Source organism: Sceloporus occidentalis, unplaced genomic scaffold (genome assembly GCF_023333645.1).
Source record: "Sceloporus occidentalis isolate IW3139 unplaced genomic scaffold, rSceOcc1.0.p SCAF_9, whole genome shotgun sequence".
In the NCBI taxonomy this organism is placed as follows: Eukaryota; Metazoa; Chordata; class Lepidosauria; order Squamata; family Phrynosomatidae; genus Sceloporus; species Sceloporus occidentalis.
This window is the reverse complement of record NW_028316989.1, coordinates 6570315-6586156: the sequence shown is the minus strand read 5'-3', so window position 1 is coordinate 6586156 and position 15842 is coordinate 6570315. Positions and strand designations below refer to the sequence as shown.

The 15842-nt window shown below is 41.8% G+C and overlaps 1 protein-coding gene across 1 annotated transcript; it reads left to right on the top strand.

Moving 5' to 3' along the window:
- Nucleotides 1–2743: 2743 nt before the first annotated feature.
- LOC149306797 (uncharacterized) lies at nt 2744–14723 on the top strand. Its single transcript, XM_089537361.1, has 2 exons — nt 2744–2876; nt 9961–14723. The coding sequence occupies exon 2, from the start codon at nt 9971–9973 to the stop codon at nt 12074–12076; it is 2106 nt and encodes a 701-aa protein (XP_089393487.1). The 5' UTR covers nt 2744–2876; nt 9961–9970; the 3' UTR covers nt 12077–14723.
- The last annotated feature ends 1119 nt before the right edge of the window (nt 14724–15842 follow it).

Here is a 15842-nt window from a genome sequence, read left to right as displayed (position 1 = left end):
AGGCTTATGTGGGTTTTTTGGGTTATGTGGCCATGTTCTAGAAGAGTTTATTCCTGACATTTCGCCAGCATCTGTGGCTGGCATCTTTCTCTGAAACCTCTCTGTATTCCCAGCAGCAAACATTCAAGAAAAAACAGAGGAAATAGCAGTTTCATGACAAATCAGCTGCTTGGCATGGCTGCTTCCCCACCCTGGCTTTGGGGCAGCTTTGTTGCTTCAGATAGAAATCTTGTAACTGCATGTTTAGGACTTATTTCTAGGGAAACAGTGACTCATTGCAAAGGAGAAACAAATATGTTTAGCTTGAGATAGATCTGTGAATTATAAAGTCACATGTGTACAAAGTGTGACCAGACATCCTCTTTTTCAGAACATGTCCTATATTTCTACCTTCTTTCCAGGAGGAATTCTAAAATGTCCTGCATTTTGAGCATGACTGAGATGGCATGACTTTATATTTCTATTAGTATTTTTTGCTTTTATTTTGTAGTGTCCTACATTTTTCTTAAACGTCTTGGGGTGTAATTTTTGGGAAATCTTGGGAATTGTAGGTTGTGCCTCATAAAGCTACAAGAATAAGTCCTCATTATAGCATTTTCTAAACAAGAAACAGCCTCTTCTGTGCAGAAAAGAATATTTCTGTGAAGAAATGGTCTTTTCTGTTTTTGCACAGAAAAGACTGTTTTAACCAAAGTGAATTTTGTGCAGAATAAGTGCTGAAAAGTTTTGTCAGTCCAGGATTTTTCTTGTCAGGTTTCTCAGCATGTGAAAAACATGGTTTTCAATCATTTCCCAACCTTTTCCATAACTTCTTTCCATCCCTAATTCTTCTGCACAACCATGAAAGGAACAGCAGTCCTCTGCCTTATTTCACCAGGGATCTATGTATTTCCCCAGGGAATGTTCTATAGAAAATGACTCAACGGTGTCATGCGGAAGCCTTTTGGGAAAGTCAAGTGGGGTGGATTTGGCACACAGACCTGTGGTTTTCCACATATGCAATATTTCCAGTGCTCAGGGATAAGCAGAATGGCTCATGCAGTTAAAGCAGAATATCCATGCGCAACAAGACTGGAGAGATGCAAGGGAGCAATGAGACTTGCAGACGTTTTGTAAAAATAAGAATAAAATAAAAGTAGAACACCAAAAAGGGAAGGATTCTGGGATGGCGAGAGCAAACAGACCAGTGGGAAAGGAACATGGATGTGGAATGCCAAATGGTTGGTGTGTGTGCCTTGGAAAATAGGAATCAAAATAGCATGGAATATTCTGGAGGAAGGCACAGCTGACTCACTGTAGCAGTGAATAGGAACACTATACACTGCAACACCTCCCCCAAGTCACTTTCTTGTCTCTTCAAGCTACTTCTTTGTGTTCATGGCTTCATTTCAAACCCTTAACAAGAACATCTGACTGAATTGCCAAACTTTTGTGGCTAACTTCTAGCCCTTTAGCTACATTCTGTTCTTTACAAAGAAGCAAAGCGAATGTTTCTGTGCCACATTTCGGTCCTTGTACAAATAAATATCTCATTTAGAAAAAGAAGCAGAGTGAATGTTTCTGCGCCACATTTCTGTACTTGTGCAAATAAATATCTCATTTGGAAAAACTAAACAATGCTGTTTAGCAGTGATATATGGCATGTCCCCATGTGCCGACAGAACAGCTGGCCTTTGGTTAGCTACTGCTCTTTTCTGCAAAATACACACATGCACCCAGACTTTAAAGAAACAAGCACTGAGAGAACTAAAATGTTTAGTAATTCTGCAAATGACTGTTAAGTGCTGTTTTTTATTAAATAAAAAGGGAAAGTACATTTTTCTCTGTAATTACCGACGTTACAGGTTTCACACAAACACATTCCGGGAACATTAGCTGTTGTTGTTTCCAATTAGCAGAACGTACATTAGTTAATGGGCTATAAAAACAAAACAAAATGACTGACAACGAAAGAGTGTAAATCAGGAGAAGCTGCAACAGTTTGCTTTTGCCTGAGCCTAATGAGAAAGGCCACTATGGAGGAGAAGAAGTAGAAGGCTTTGTGGCAAACTTCAGCAAATATGGCTTTGGAATAATGCCAGCTGAGGACCATCAGAGGTTTGATTTCATAGTGAACCAGTAGCAGTGGTTCTTCCTAGGGCTGTATCTACACTGTGGAAATAATTCAGTTTGACACTACTTTAACTGCCTTGGCTCAATGCTATGAAATTCTGGGATTGGTGGATTTTTGAGACGTTTAGCTTTTTCTATCAGAGACCTCTGGTGCCACAAAAAATTACACTTCCATAACATTAAGCCATGACAGTTAAAGTGGCATCAAACTGAATTATTTCTGCAGTGGAGATGCAGCTAAAATGTATTAAATTCAAAACAGTGCTTCTGCTTAAAAGTGGGTACCAGACCTGGATCAGTCTGTTATAGGCAAGATTCTGCCAAAACCCATAAACTTCAAGGAAGTATTTCAGTTTGTAGAAGCAGTGGTCGCATATCACACTAAAACTATGGTACTTTTTAAAAGAATGACTGCCATCCCTGGATACACTGTTTAATTACATCAGCCAAATTTACCAAACTATTGAGAGCACAGCTCTTGCCTGAAGCTTGTGGCTGGCTGATGCGATTTCTGCTCTCTCCTTCACAAAGCCCCCCTTGGAAATCTAATTTTCTAATCCATTTAATAAGATGGTGGGCTGGCTCACAGACCGCTCTCAAATGGCTGTATCTGCCAAGATAAACAACTGGTCATGTTAGGTACTGAACATGCCCCACCTACTGCTTCATATTTGGAGAGAGACAGACTTCAGAACAGAAAGAGAGTTTGCTCTCCAAAAGAAGAGAGCCTTAGAGAAACCGAGCAGAAAATCGCCTAAATAAGGGTAAGTGAATGCTGTGTTTATTAAATCTCATTAAATTAAGCTGAATGTTTATGGCTGCTATGCTCCATAAATCATAGCCATGCTTGCTGCTTTCCATTTCTTTTCAACTTGCATTGAATGGACACATTATTTCTCAGGAAGTCTTATGTAAAGAAGGCATCCTCCGGCCACAGCATTCTGGCTTAGTTAGGATGCCAGATGCACAATCATCCCAAAAGACTGTGTTTTCAGACAGTAGCCATGTTAGACTGTTATGGCATCTTACAAGACTATCCAATTTTATTAGGGGACAAAACTAATTCATCTTTTGCAAAGGATTCCCATCCATGCTGGTGATAGTGGCAGCTGAAATTTCCTTGGATTTTGCTTTTGAGGATGCTCTAGTCCATTATGCAACGCAACAGAAAAATAAGCAGATTTCCACCTATTGGTAGTGGCAAGCTTTTTCAATGGCTTTGACAGCACACTGAAATCAGTGTCATATTTCCAGGCTGTTCAAAATATAAACTGACATTCTAATGCACATGGAGTAGAGGTTGTTTGGTTAGATCAATGGGAGTGGGAGGCAAGGCATTTGTGAAACAAGGCATGACTGCACAGGCTTCCCGAAAAACAGAAACTCCATTCCCAGCAACTGCGACTGAAAGACAGGAAAGAACAGGAGCCAAAGGATATAAATAATTCTGAGTAATGCATCTGCTCTTAAGATTCCTTTCATTTCAAATTTCAAATGCTGCCAACTTTGCTGCTTCCAAACTATGGGGAAAAGACCCCCCCCCCCGGTCTTTTTTCTTGAATTTATATCTTTGATAATGAGAAGGGGAATTATATTGGTATAAAAAGGGGGAAACAGTGGCTCTTTTCAAATGATTTGGTATTATAATGTGGCAAGTGGCCATACTGAGCCCTGAACATGACTCACACAGTGCTACTTATTTTGAGAGGCAAAGACTTTGGAACAGACCCACCATGGATCTCTTCCTCCCTGCCCCCCAGCCCTATGCCAAGGACTATTCTGCCCATTAATGGTACATTTGTCAATGTGAGAGAAAGTTGACATCAGCACCATCTTGCATGGACCTATGACCGTATTTTTGCCAAAATGTATTTTATGTATTGTACAGGACACTAGTGTGACAGAATCCTTGTATATGAATGACACTTTGAGACATTCATACTGGATTAAATTAATCATACCCAGTTGTTCCCATCTGACATGAAATGGGCAACCCTAATTCTCTGGAAGAGTCTCCTTGATCTCATATAAACTATCTGCATTTTAGGATTGAGCTGGTAGCTGCCTATAGCTGGATAGTGGTCAACCTGTCAGAATGAAAGTTATATGGAGATCCTTGGCATTTATGGACCCCTGACAGGGAAGATTATAGGTTGATCCTAACCAGGCTTTTGTAGGATGGTTTTGTTCAAGAACACTTTAATGTCCACTACTTGATACAGCCCTTAAGAAGAATTTTCTCTTCAGGGTTCTGGTGTTTCTTAAACAGAAGCTTGTTAGTTTGTGGAACTCATAGAGGAAATTTTTTAAGACGAAGAAAGACACACCCATCTCACCCTTCTTTGAATACCTTCCCCTGCTGTATCATGAAATATTAAAGGACTCCAGACTGGAGCTGACAGGGGAGGTTTCGATGTATGTTTTCCAACATGGAGTTGTTTGCACCCCCCCCCCCAAGATGCTCTGCGTTGTTATTGTTGTTCTGCCTAGGAGATTATCACACTTCATTTTCCGCCTGATCCGAGCATGGGCTGGGAACAGGCTTGAACGAGTGAAAACAGGTGTTATGGCACAGCAAAACACCACCGATGCCGCCGGTAGACTACAAGCCGTCTCCCAGCCACACTTAGCTCACCAATTTTGCAGGGATGGAAAATGTCCATACTTCCAAATTGGTGGGCTGAGTGAGGCTGGAAGATGTCTTGTAGTCTCCTGGTAGCATCAGTGGCATTTTGCTGTGCAATAACACCCGTTTTTACCTGTTCAAGCCCATTCTCAGCCTGTGCCCAGATCAGGTGGAAAATACAGTGTGATAATCTCCCTAGACTCATGGTGACCCTGTGGATGAGACATCTCCAAGACCCCCTCTTGCCACTGCTCTGCTTAGGTCCATATGTTTGCAATGTGATTCCTAGTGCCTCTTCCTTTCCTAGATCCACCTTGCACCTCTGGGATTGAATTTACATACTAATAAATTTTGTATACTTTTGGAGTCCCCCCCCACTATGTAGAAACCATTATGCTTTTTTCATTTCCAAACCTAACTGCCCAGGATTGATTATGGTCCTGTAATAAATTAAAAATCTTCAGTTTCGGAAAAGAGAAAGGAAAAAAACCCTTTAACTAAACAACAAGATGTAGAAAGGTAAATATTGCTGGAATCCTATATTGCCTTTTATTTAGCGTACCTTTACATATACTTAGCTAAGTAGTAGAGGTGCTAAGAAACTTTATTTGTGAACTGTGAAGAGGCGTATGATGGCAAAGGTGCCCAATGTGCCTCGGTGCCTTATGCACCTCAGTTCCTTTGTGCATCAGTTCCATTGCACAATGGTCATTTTGCAAGCTCTGTTGCAAGCTCTGTCCACTGGATATAGACATTACAAAACTGCCCAATTCTAATTCCCACCTACATAAGTCCATTTATGAAGACATACCTTCCATACAGGATTCCAGCCTTATTCTTTGAAGCAATATAGTATTGGGAAGATATATTCAAACTAGAGTCCTTGAAAAATGAAACTCTCTATCCTGAAACATAAATGGTTAAACAAAACTCTGTTTTGCTCAGGCATACCTATAATTTGGGTAGGGAAGGCTGGGTGGGGTTTTCTCCATTAAGATTCAAAATAGTATTTAAGAGCATTTGTTGTCTGACCAATGAGTAAGATGCATCTTTGTTGAAATTTATCTTTGCTTTTCAAATAAAAAGGGAGCAGACTTTGGCATTTTCTTTACTATATGTGTCATTTGTTGGTGTTGAGGCTTATGTGAGAGCGAAACGCAGTACTCCTAGACTCTGATGCTTAGCTTTGGCACTCAGCCACTTGTTATGCTTTCAGCCTCCAAGAGCTCAGAGCAGTAAACAAGGGCTGGGTTTGCAGAGTGCGTGAATTAAGTACAAAATCCAGAAAATCCTAATTGGTATTTCTGATTTGCATGCTCTGGAGCATTAAATCTTTTGTTCATGGCTTGATTATTATTGCCAAGAGAGGCATACATTTAAAAAGTCAGTATTTACACGAGATAAAATCACCAGATAAAAGAATGGAACATCAATAATCAGGAAATAGAAAATTGCAATCTTGTAATTACCTCCCCTACATGACCAAAGCCACTTGAAGGACAGTCCTCTATTTGAATGACAATCCAAATCCTGCTTAAAGATAAAATATCCATCTGAAAGGAGATCAAAAGCCTTGAAGTTGCCCATGGGCAGCAAGCTGAGCAGACCATTTGGTCAAAACCTTCTCCACTATGGTGAGATGTATTGCATTCCTGTTTCAAAATGTTCATTTATATTCATATCTACTAGAGTTAACAAAGCCTCTGACCCTGGAGCTCCCTTTTACAATGTCTTTTACACTTGTCCAACCCCTCTTTCTCCCCATTTTCTATCTAGCTGGATTTTTTTTAGCAGCATCAGCATTAGGAGGATGGTGAAGGAGGATTTAACAAACTGTTCTGAGTTGCCATATAGTGTCTGAAGTAAATAATGCAATAAAGCTTCAGCTCAGAATAATAGGATTTTGCTCTAGCTGAACTGGCTCTGAAGAAACATGCCAAGAAAACCCCATGATAGGTTTGCCTTAGGATCGGAATAAGTCAGAAATGACTAGAAGGCACACAACAACAATAACAATAGCACTATTGGAATTCTGGGGCTTGTGATTTGGAAGAGACTTAGGTTGTTTTGTTAGAGCTACAGCTCAGGGAACACAGGAGGAAATTCTATGTGCCTCACTAAACTACAAATCCCAAGATCCCATAGGATGGAGCCAAGGCAGTTAATATAGAATCTATTAATTGTGAAGTGTGGATATGAGCTATGTTTCAGTTTGTTTTCTATAAGAATTTACCAAAAAATGGCATATTCCCCCATATTTGGGCTTAGAAAAAAATTGATATGTAAAAAACTGGAATGTAGGGCATCCTTAAACTGATGGATTCAGGCACCCAGACTGGGGCTTTGAATGCTTAAAAGTCTGGAGTTGATAGGCAAGTACAATATGTCGGTTCTAGGAAGAGCTGTGCCCATTGAATTTGGCTGGGACAAAAGGTGGGAGGTAGTTTTAATTGGTTTGTTTCTGAAGAATTTATCAAAGCGTACTATTTCTTCCCACACTCAGGATGGAAAGAACATGAGGTTTTAAAAAGTTTCAGTTGCTTGAGAATATGAAACTGGCAGATTTCCCTATCTATAGACACATTCCTAAGAACTCAGCAAATCTGAATCAAAGCACATGCTTGCAATGCAAGCAGTTTTTCCTTATGCTCAACCTTACCGTGGGAATCCTTTTCAAGAGTTGTTGGGCCTCTGCCAAAGTATTCCTAACATTATGCAATCCACTCCTATAGATCCTAAAATTGCACAGAAGAAAATAGGGATGGACTTCCAATTCATTCCTGTCTCCATCACCACTATCTGTCTGACATGATGGATTATCATTAGAGGAGTTCCACCCATTTTTACATATATTATTTGATGCAGAATATTATTTTATACTCCCTTAATGTGCAGTTTTTTGTCCTACTTATCTTCCTGTTTTAAAAACCAAGTTGTTTGTTTTGTTTGAGGTTGCCAATGTGAAATGTTTTAGGTTGCAGATGTGCTTGAGTCTGGGTTTTTTGGGATGAAGAGATTACTTGTGAATAATATTTGGGTTTATTTACAAATGTTATAAGCAGAGTATAGGTGGGGATCAACAGCATTACAATCCAGCAGCAAGCCAACTGCCTCAGATCAGATCCTTCACATACGTTTGCCAGGTTGGATGTGAGATAGGGCTCCTGTAACTTTAATCCTAAATAGATCGTGGAGCAAGACAAGGTACTGTAAAACTCTGTCAAGCAAGATGAAGGTACTTGCTTTCTCTTAACCTCTAAGAACTAACCTTCAGTCCCAGCCATGCCCTCCCAACATAGCTATTGCCTTGTTAGGCAGGGGGCATGTAGGGGTTGGTGACAAAAACAAGGCTGGGTGTTCTTCTATGCACCCTCCATCCTGCTCTCCATGTTGTCTCCTGAGACAACAGCCATGTAAAAAGGACAGGTACATGATAGATGTGTTATGGTACCTCATCTTGATCCATCATATCCTCAGGAATAAAGCTACAGGAGCCTCATCTTGTACTGAACCTGGCAACCCTGCTTCCATAAGAGGTTTCTGTGTGTCCCACCATTTCTGGGCTGGGCTGAGATAAGTTGTTGCCTGGTGATAAGACAGGATGACAACCCCTGCATCCACATCATGTATGGAAGTGAACTAGGCAGGCGATGAGATGATGGCATCCGCCATATCTCTACATCCCTTCCAGCATTTCACATTTCTCATCCACTCCTCTCAGTCTTGATGCTGCCACCTCCAAAGCTGAAGAGAGACTCACCATTGCAGCAACCAGTCAGCAGCTTCCCAAATAAGTCCTCAGAGGGAGCTCTGTGAGAAGGGAAAGGGGTAAACTGCCTCTTTTGTGCCACAGATAATTTCCTCAGTTACTCAGTTCCCTTTCCAAATGCTGAAAATCCAGACATCCCAGAACCTTGCTTCTTAATTTGGTTAGGAAGCAGCAGAAGCGGCATCTGCAAAAGGGAAAGGAACATTAAGCAGCTCTCTGGCTGCCATACATAGTTCTCACCATCATTTCTGCTTTGCTTTCCAAGCCTGCTCTCTCCCCATGCCCAGCTTCTTTCTCTTGCTTTTGCTGCGCAATGTATAAGCAGCAGGAAAGCAAAACTGTGGGGAGATAAGAAGGTTGGTGAACTGAAATACAGTAGTGCTGGAAATGAGTGCTAGAGTCTCTGACTCTGACACACTCCATGTCCTCCTCTCTCCTTTCCATGTTAGAGAGTGCAGAAGTATGGCTGCCACTAAGGAAAAGGAGGAGGGAGGGGAGCTATGATCTTTGATGGCAGTTTGCAATGAATGACAATAACAACAAAAGCAAGCAGCACGGTGGTTGGGGGGTGGGATCAGACCTTTTAAACAAAGAATCCCTTGTGGTTGCCCAGCCAAACGGTAGCACTTGGAGCAAATGCTATTGTCCAAAATTGAGGTTTTAAAATGTGAGCTTTCTGCCATCCAGCCCCAGACCAGCTGTGTGATAAAGTGCATGGGATATTACTGGGGGAAATTAAGATTTACAAGTGGGACCATTGGCCTTTGAGAAGCAGTGTGGGAAAGAGATGCTAAATGTTAAAATGGCCTGCAGTATTTTCAGTGTATCCCTAGAAGAAACCAGAGAATACTACGACATCTATTTTGCCACTGTAGCTGTGTGCAACTATAGCTGTGTACTTTTGGAAATGATTTTTTTTAAAGTGAGCAGATTACTGGCATAAATTTTTAAATCACTTTCTAGCTGATCATTTTGAAACTAGTTATTTGGTGACAGGCATGGGTTGAGATATTTGATGCGAAGGGCAACATATTGCAAAAGCTAAGTGGACTTGCTGTTGGATCTGACTTCAGCGCTGGCAATGGGATGCTAGCATCCTCCAATCTACCTGAGACAGCAGACCCATTTCGTTCATTTAGGATAGTTCATGTGGTATATCCAACTCTCTCTGTCAATGGAGGAAGACATGTGGGTTGTCATGCTGCCCCCTTGCATCAGTAGTCTGAATCAATAACCTTATTCTGCCAATTGGTACTATGGTCCCTCTGCTGTGGAATGGGTTGATACTCTCCTTGATTGACATTGTATGTCACATACAGCACCTTTATCATCTCTATCATTTACTTAATATATAAAGTACAGAAGAACCATTGCCCTTTTGCAGAGAATTTCTTTTTTCTTTTTGTCCTGTTCTTCACTTTTAATGAGATTTTCCCACTCTTTTGTTTTTCAGAATAATCATCATGGGGAAGTACCTGGTGACCTGCTCAATAGTGATTCTTGTTATTCTGTTTCACATTGACATCGTGTCCCTTTCCAGGTCAGGAAGCAGCAGATCCAGTGGTGGTAATAAAAGAGGGAGTCATCATAAGCCTAGTAGGCCGGTACATCAACCTAGCAAACCTAGCAGGCCTGTACATCAACCTAGCAAACCTAGCAGGCCTGTACATCAACCTAGTAAACCTAGTAGGCCTGTGCATCAACCCATCAAGCCTGTACATCAGCCTAGTAGGCCTGTACATAAACCTGTCAAGCCTGCAGAAAACCCCGTCAAACCTGTACAAGAAGTACCTGTCCAGTCTGCACGCCAACCTGTCCAGCCTGCACAAAATCCTTCCTTGCCACAAAATAATCCTGTCAAACCCCCACAAAACCCTGCCTACCCACCACACAATCCTGCCAACCCTGCGCAAAACCCCGCTTACCCGCCACACAATCCTGCCAACCCCGCACAAAATCCTGCTTACCCACCACACAATCCTGCCAACCCTGCACAAAACCCTGCTTATCCTCCACACAATCCTGCCAACCCAGTTTACCCTCCACACAATCCTGCCAACCCTGCTTACCCTCCACACAATCCTGCCAACCCTGCTTACCCTCCACACAATCCTGCCAACCCTGCACAAAATCCCGCTTACCCTCCACATAATCCTGCTAACCCTGCACAAAACCCCGCTTATCCTCCACACAATCCTGCCAACCCTGCTTATCCTCCACATAATCCTGCCAACCCTGCTTATCCTCCACACAATCCTGCCAACCCAGTTTACCCGCCACATAATCCTGCCAACCCTGCTTATCCTCCACATAATCCTGCCAATCCTGCACAAAACCCTGCCTACCCTCCACAGAATCCTGGCTACCCTCAACACAACCCAGCCTATCCACCCCAAAATCCTGGTTACCCCCAGCACAATCCTGCCTATCCACCACAGAATCCTGGCTATCCTCAACACAATCCTGGCTACCCTCACAATCCTAATTACCCACAAAATCCTGGCTATCCCCATAACCCTAATTACCCCCACAAACCAAGCTGGGGCCAAAATGATGTGAAGCCATGGAAGCCGAAGCCACCCAAGACCAACCTGAAGTATATGGCAGGAGCTGCTGTTGCAGGAGCTTTTGGTGGCTTCCTCTTAGGTCATGCCATGTCCCAAATGCATTTTCGTTTTCCAAACCCCGAGGAGGAACGGTGGTGGTATGCAAATCGTGATCGTTATCCTGCTCAGGTCTACTATCCAAAGTATGAGCAGCCTGTTCCAGAGGATATCTTTGTGAGAGACTGTTGGAATATGACGGTGAGAGAGTTCGTTGAGCCCAGTGGGAATGAAACGGCAGATGAAATGGAAGCCAGAGTTGTGACACGAGTGGTACATGAAATGTGCATTGAGCAGTATCGTACCTTTTCTGGGCATGCAGGAGGAGGCAGTGTCACCCATTCTCAAAGTGATCCTCAGAAGCCTAATCCAGCTCAACCTGTGATGAATCACGTTCAAGGAGAAGCTGTGGCTGGCACTGTAGTGGAAAGCAGTGGTGTCATCTTAGGCACCCCAGTGGCAAATATGAGTTTTCAGTTTAACGAGAGTGAGGAGGAACGGTGGTGGAATGAAAACCGCCATCGTTTTATGGACCATGTTTTCCGCCCCAACTACAACCATCCTGTTCAGCTGGACGTTTTTGTGAGTGACTGTGTGAATGTCACAATGGGAAAGTACCTTAAGCCAAGTGGAAATGAAACAGCCAATGAAACAGAAACCAGGGTTCTGAGAAGACTAGTACCTGAGATGTGCACAGAGCTGTACCACAACTACTCTAGACAGATAGAAAGAGATGGATTTGGCAAGAGCGACAATAAGCCAGAAGAGTCTATCATGCCAGTTAAACTTGCGATAAAGGATATGGCAGTAGCACCTCCCGGAAACACTGCAGCAAAAGGCAGTGGAAGCTACACTACAGGCGGTGCTGTGTCTAATATGATTTTTCATTTTAAGGATGGTCTTCTTCTCACCAGCCCTTCTATCCTTTGGGTCATTATGTTGACCACATGTTTCCTGATCCCCTGAGGTGAACCTTTTCCATAAGTCTATACTTTGTTGTTGATGTAGCAAATGTCCCGAAGAAAAAAGAGATCTATATAAAGCAGCGAATTTTGCAGCAAATACATTCTTGCATCTTCTATAGTGGAGTGTCTGAAAGAGCCTGTTACATATGTTAAGCAGAAATGGCCTCAAGCTGCTGTTGCACTTACACCGTTACAACAATCTTTGGCATTGTCTGCCGTTTCAAAACAGTTTGTAAAGAAAGAAGTCAGCAGATTCGTTTGTAGTGAATGGTTCCACTCCCCATCAATAACAATCTTCTTTCATAGCTAGCCAAGCCTAAAGTGACTGCATGTGAATGTAAAACATACCAGAAATACTACAAAACATCTCATTTGCCAGTGTATTCCTGTTGCAATGGGGACTTCAGATAACTGGATTTTAAGAACACATTTTATTATGTAATACATCATTTCACATCAAATAAAAAGCTGCTTTGGAGAGAAAAGAGAAATTCCCAGTCTTAACCAGCTTTGCTGAGAGCATACTCTCCAACTGTCCAAATTTGGCAGGGACACTTCTAATTGTTCCTCTGTTATCCTACTTTTTTGGTTGCTTTTAAAATGTCGTAATTTCTGTCTTTTCCCACTTTCCCTTTTTGTCCTTCTCTGTTTCAATTGCTACAAACTGAGTTCAAAGTAAAAAAGTGAAATGGCATCAGCAGGGGAAAATGAGAGGAAGGGCAGAATCTTGCCTTTCCCAGTAGGATCAGTCAAATGCAAACTGCTGCAGCCTCTTCTGGCTTGTGTGTTCTTCCCCATTAGTAACTTTTGCTATCTTGACCACACTTTGATGTTGCTTGGCCACATGTATCTCAGTTTCTATTTGTAAAATGTTGGCAAGTATATGAGACTGACTTCTGTTGTTACATAATGTAAGTGGAAGTAGGAAGCACAGGTGTCTCACGCTTCCTCATGTCTAAAATGCAACTCAGTGTGACATTTCCATATCCATCTCTTCAGTGAGTCATATGAGTTTCAACACAATGGGAGAAAAAAGGGTGCAAGTGCTTCATTTTGGGTGTTACTGAAAGATGCCAAGAACATGTTTTGTGCTCTAAACTGCTTTGAGAGTCTGATTCATTCATGAAGGGAACAAGAATGAGAGCAGGACATTAAATGAACCAAGAAGAGGAAATGAAAGTTCCCTCTTAACAATAACATGTGACATCTCTCAGATGTTCTTTGTTTGTAGAAAAGTTCAGGCAGAGAACCATGTTAGCCTAGTCTGGAAGAAGGCAAAATGTTGTTCAAATTTTGGGATGGTGGGGAAGCAGGAGATATCTGTGCAGAAAAGATAGTGGTGCCTTTGCACATGTTGCTGCTGTTTGGAGAAATGAAATACATTCTGTGTTTTGTGTACTTGCCTCAGGGCTTATGATAATGTGGTACCTTAAAATAGTCCACGAAAAGCCCTAAGAATATTTATGTCAATGTGCCTCTTGAGTGATACAATTCATTGTCACCTACACTTTTGCTTATGTATTATAAACCAGTTGCCTGTGAAAAACTGTATTGCTTGTGCAAGCTGATGTTTGTTCTATAAGATCACACAGCACTTTCTAGCTTGTTGAGTCAGTCCGTTTTGTGCTGAGCAAGTGGATCAGGATGGAAATTCTCCTTACTTAATTAACTTAGTGGCGTCACTCCCTGATCTCAGATAGGCCATCCAAATCTAAGTTCCTGTGCGCTTGGTGCCAGTGTTTTGTAAAAAGAACTGGATTTGGTTAGCCTCACAAAAGACAGAAAAGCGTAAGGAGAGCCAGTTTCAGCTCATAGGCTTATCTTGTCTAGTATTCTGAACCACCATCATGAACCACCAATTGCCTGCAGAAATTGCACCAGCACGATGTGAGAGTAACAGTATCTTCCCATGTATGCTGCTCAGTAAATAATTTCTTTCAGCATCAAAAGTCTGTTGCTTCTGGTACTGGATGGCATATATGTGCATATACACGTGACCCTCCACATCTGCAGCTTTGACTTTTGCAGATTTGATTATTTGTGGATTTGATTAATATGTTCTCTCTAGGAATCTCTAGGCCTTTCAGCATGATTCTATGGCCGATGTTGGCCAGATGTTGCACTGGAGGACATAGAGATTCCTAGAGCATTTCTCTAGGCATTTGGAAGCCCTCCAGCACAATTCTATGGTCAGCTTCTAATGGACCGGAAGACCTAGGCATTCCTAAAGAGGTGTTCTCTCAGATTTTGTTTTTAAAAAGTGTTTTTTAAATGTGTAGTTTTTCCACTTTCAGGGGGCCCTTCATCCCTAACCCCAGTGAATATAGAGGGCCCACTGTATACCCAGAAAAAGAGAGATGAAGGGAGCAAGGGAGGGAGAGAGAGAACCCTTGACAGTTACACATCATCCACAATTTTTTCAATCTTCTTTTAAAACCGCAGAGACTGACACCACTAACTAATTGCCTTTGCTGCACTTGAGCATCTAGAAATGTATCTGTGTCTTTCCTGGGTTGAAAATGACTTTTGTTTATAATTTCAAGTGGTCAGCAGAAGAGAGAGAGATTAAAAAAAATATGGAAAAAACTTATCTACATTATGGAAAGCTTGTTTTCTTGACTGTAAAATGAAATTGAAAGCAAATATAATTAAATAACTATATCAATCATTGTGCATTCCATGTCTTTTCCCATATGTCACTAAGGTGGGTGTCACCCAGGGCAATATCTCATGGCGTCACCCTCATGTATGTGCCTGAAATCTTTCTCATGCACCCTTACTTGGGAGTAAGTTGTACTGAACCCATGGAGGTGAACTTCTGTGTACACATTGTAAGAGACATCATATTTTGAATGATAACGGATGGTGAAAGTCATTTGACTTTCCCTTGCAAGTACTTGCAAGTTGGCAAAATTAATGACAACTTACCTGCCAATGTTGATCCCCGCCATCTTAAAAAACAATTCTGGGGTCCCTGGCAATACAGTGTTTCTTCAGGTAACCTCAGTTTTGTTCTAGGTCATCAATGAAAACTTTGTTGTGGTTTGCAGCGGGGTGAAGAAGGTGCAACCGAGGAGCCGCTTTCTTTGTACCTTGGGCAAAGCTTTGACAAATTACTTGAAAAATAACTATAATGACCTTGGTGGCTTTCTAAAACTCTTCAGCAAAACCACACCAAGGACCATGAAAAGAAGTTAAAAATATCCAACCAGATGCACCTATAGCCAGCCAACCTACCTGCTTTCTAAAACTGAGATTGCAGAATCAATACAAAGAACATATAAAATGTTGTTTGCTAGAATGCATAGATTAATTGGAGAGCCATTAAAAAGAGTCGTTTGATTGTTGGACTAGGAATCTGGTTCAAATCTCTGCTCAGTCATGGAGACCCTTTAGGTGACCCTGGGCTAGTCACACTCTCTCAGCCTTAGAAGAAAGCAACGGCAAATAATCTCTGAACAAATCTTGCCAAGAAAACACCATAACAGATTCACCCAGTGGTTTCCCACGGCGGAGTGAGGATTCAAACCCTGGCATGGTAACTCTATCTCTCTCTCTAGTTTTAAACTATAGTTTTAAAAACAACTCTATGACCTTTTGTGGTTGCTATGGGTTGCCAGGCAGATGGCTTTGGTTGGTTTCCCATATCTCTGCTTCTACTATGCTTGGCATTATCAGCTCCATTGAACATTCAATTCCCTGCTTCTTTGTCGAGATGAAACAAACCAAGGCCGTTTGGTGCATCCTTTCCTGATGCTGGCAGAAAA

Bases quoted from the DNA above. Each gene is read 5' to 3' on its own strand.
- LOC149306797 (XM_089537361.1), top strand. From the start codon at position 9,971: ATGGGGAAGTACCTGGTGACCTGCTCAATAGTGATTCTTGTTATTCTG.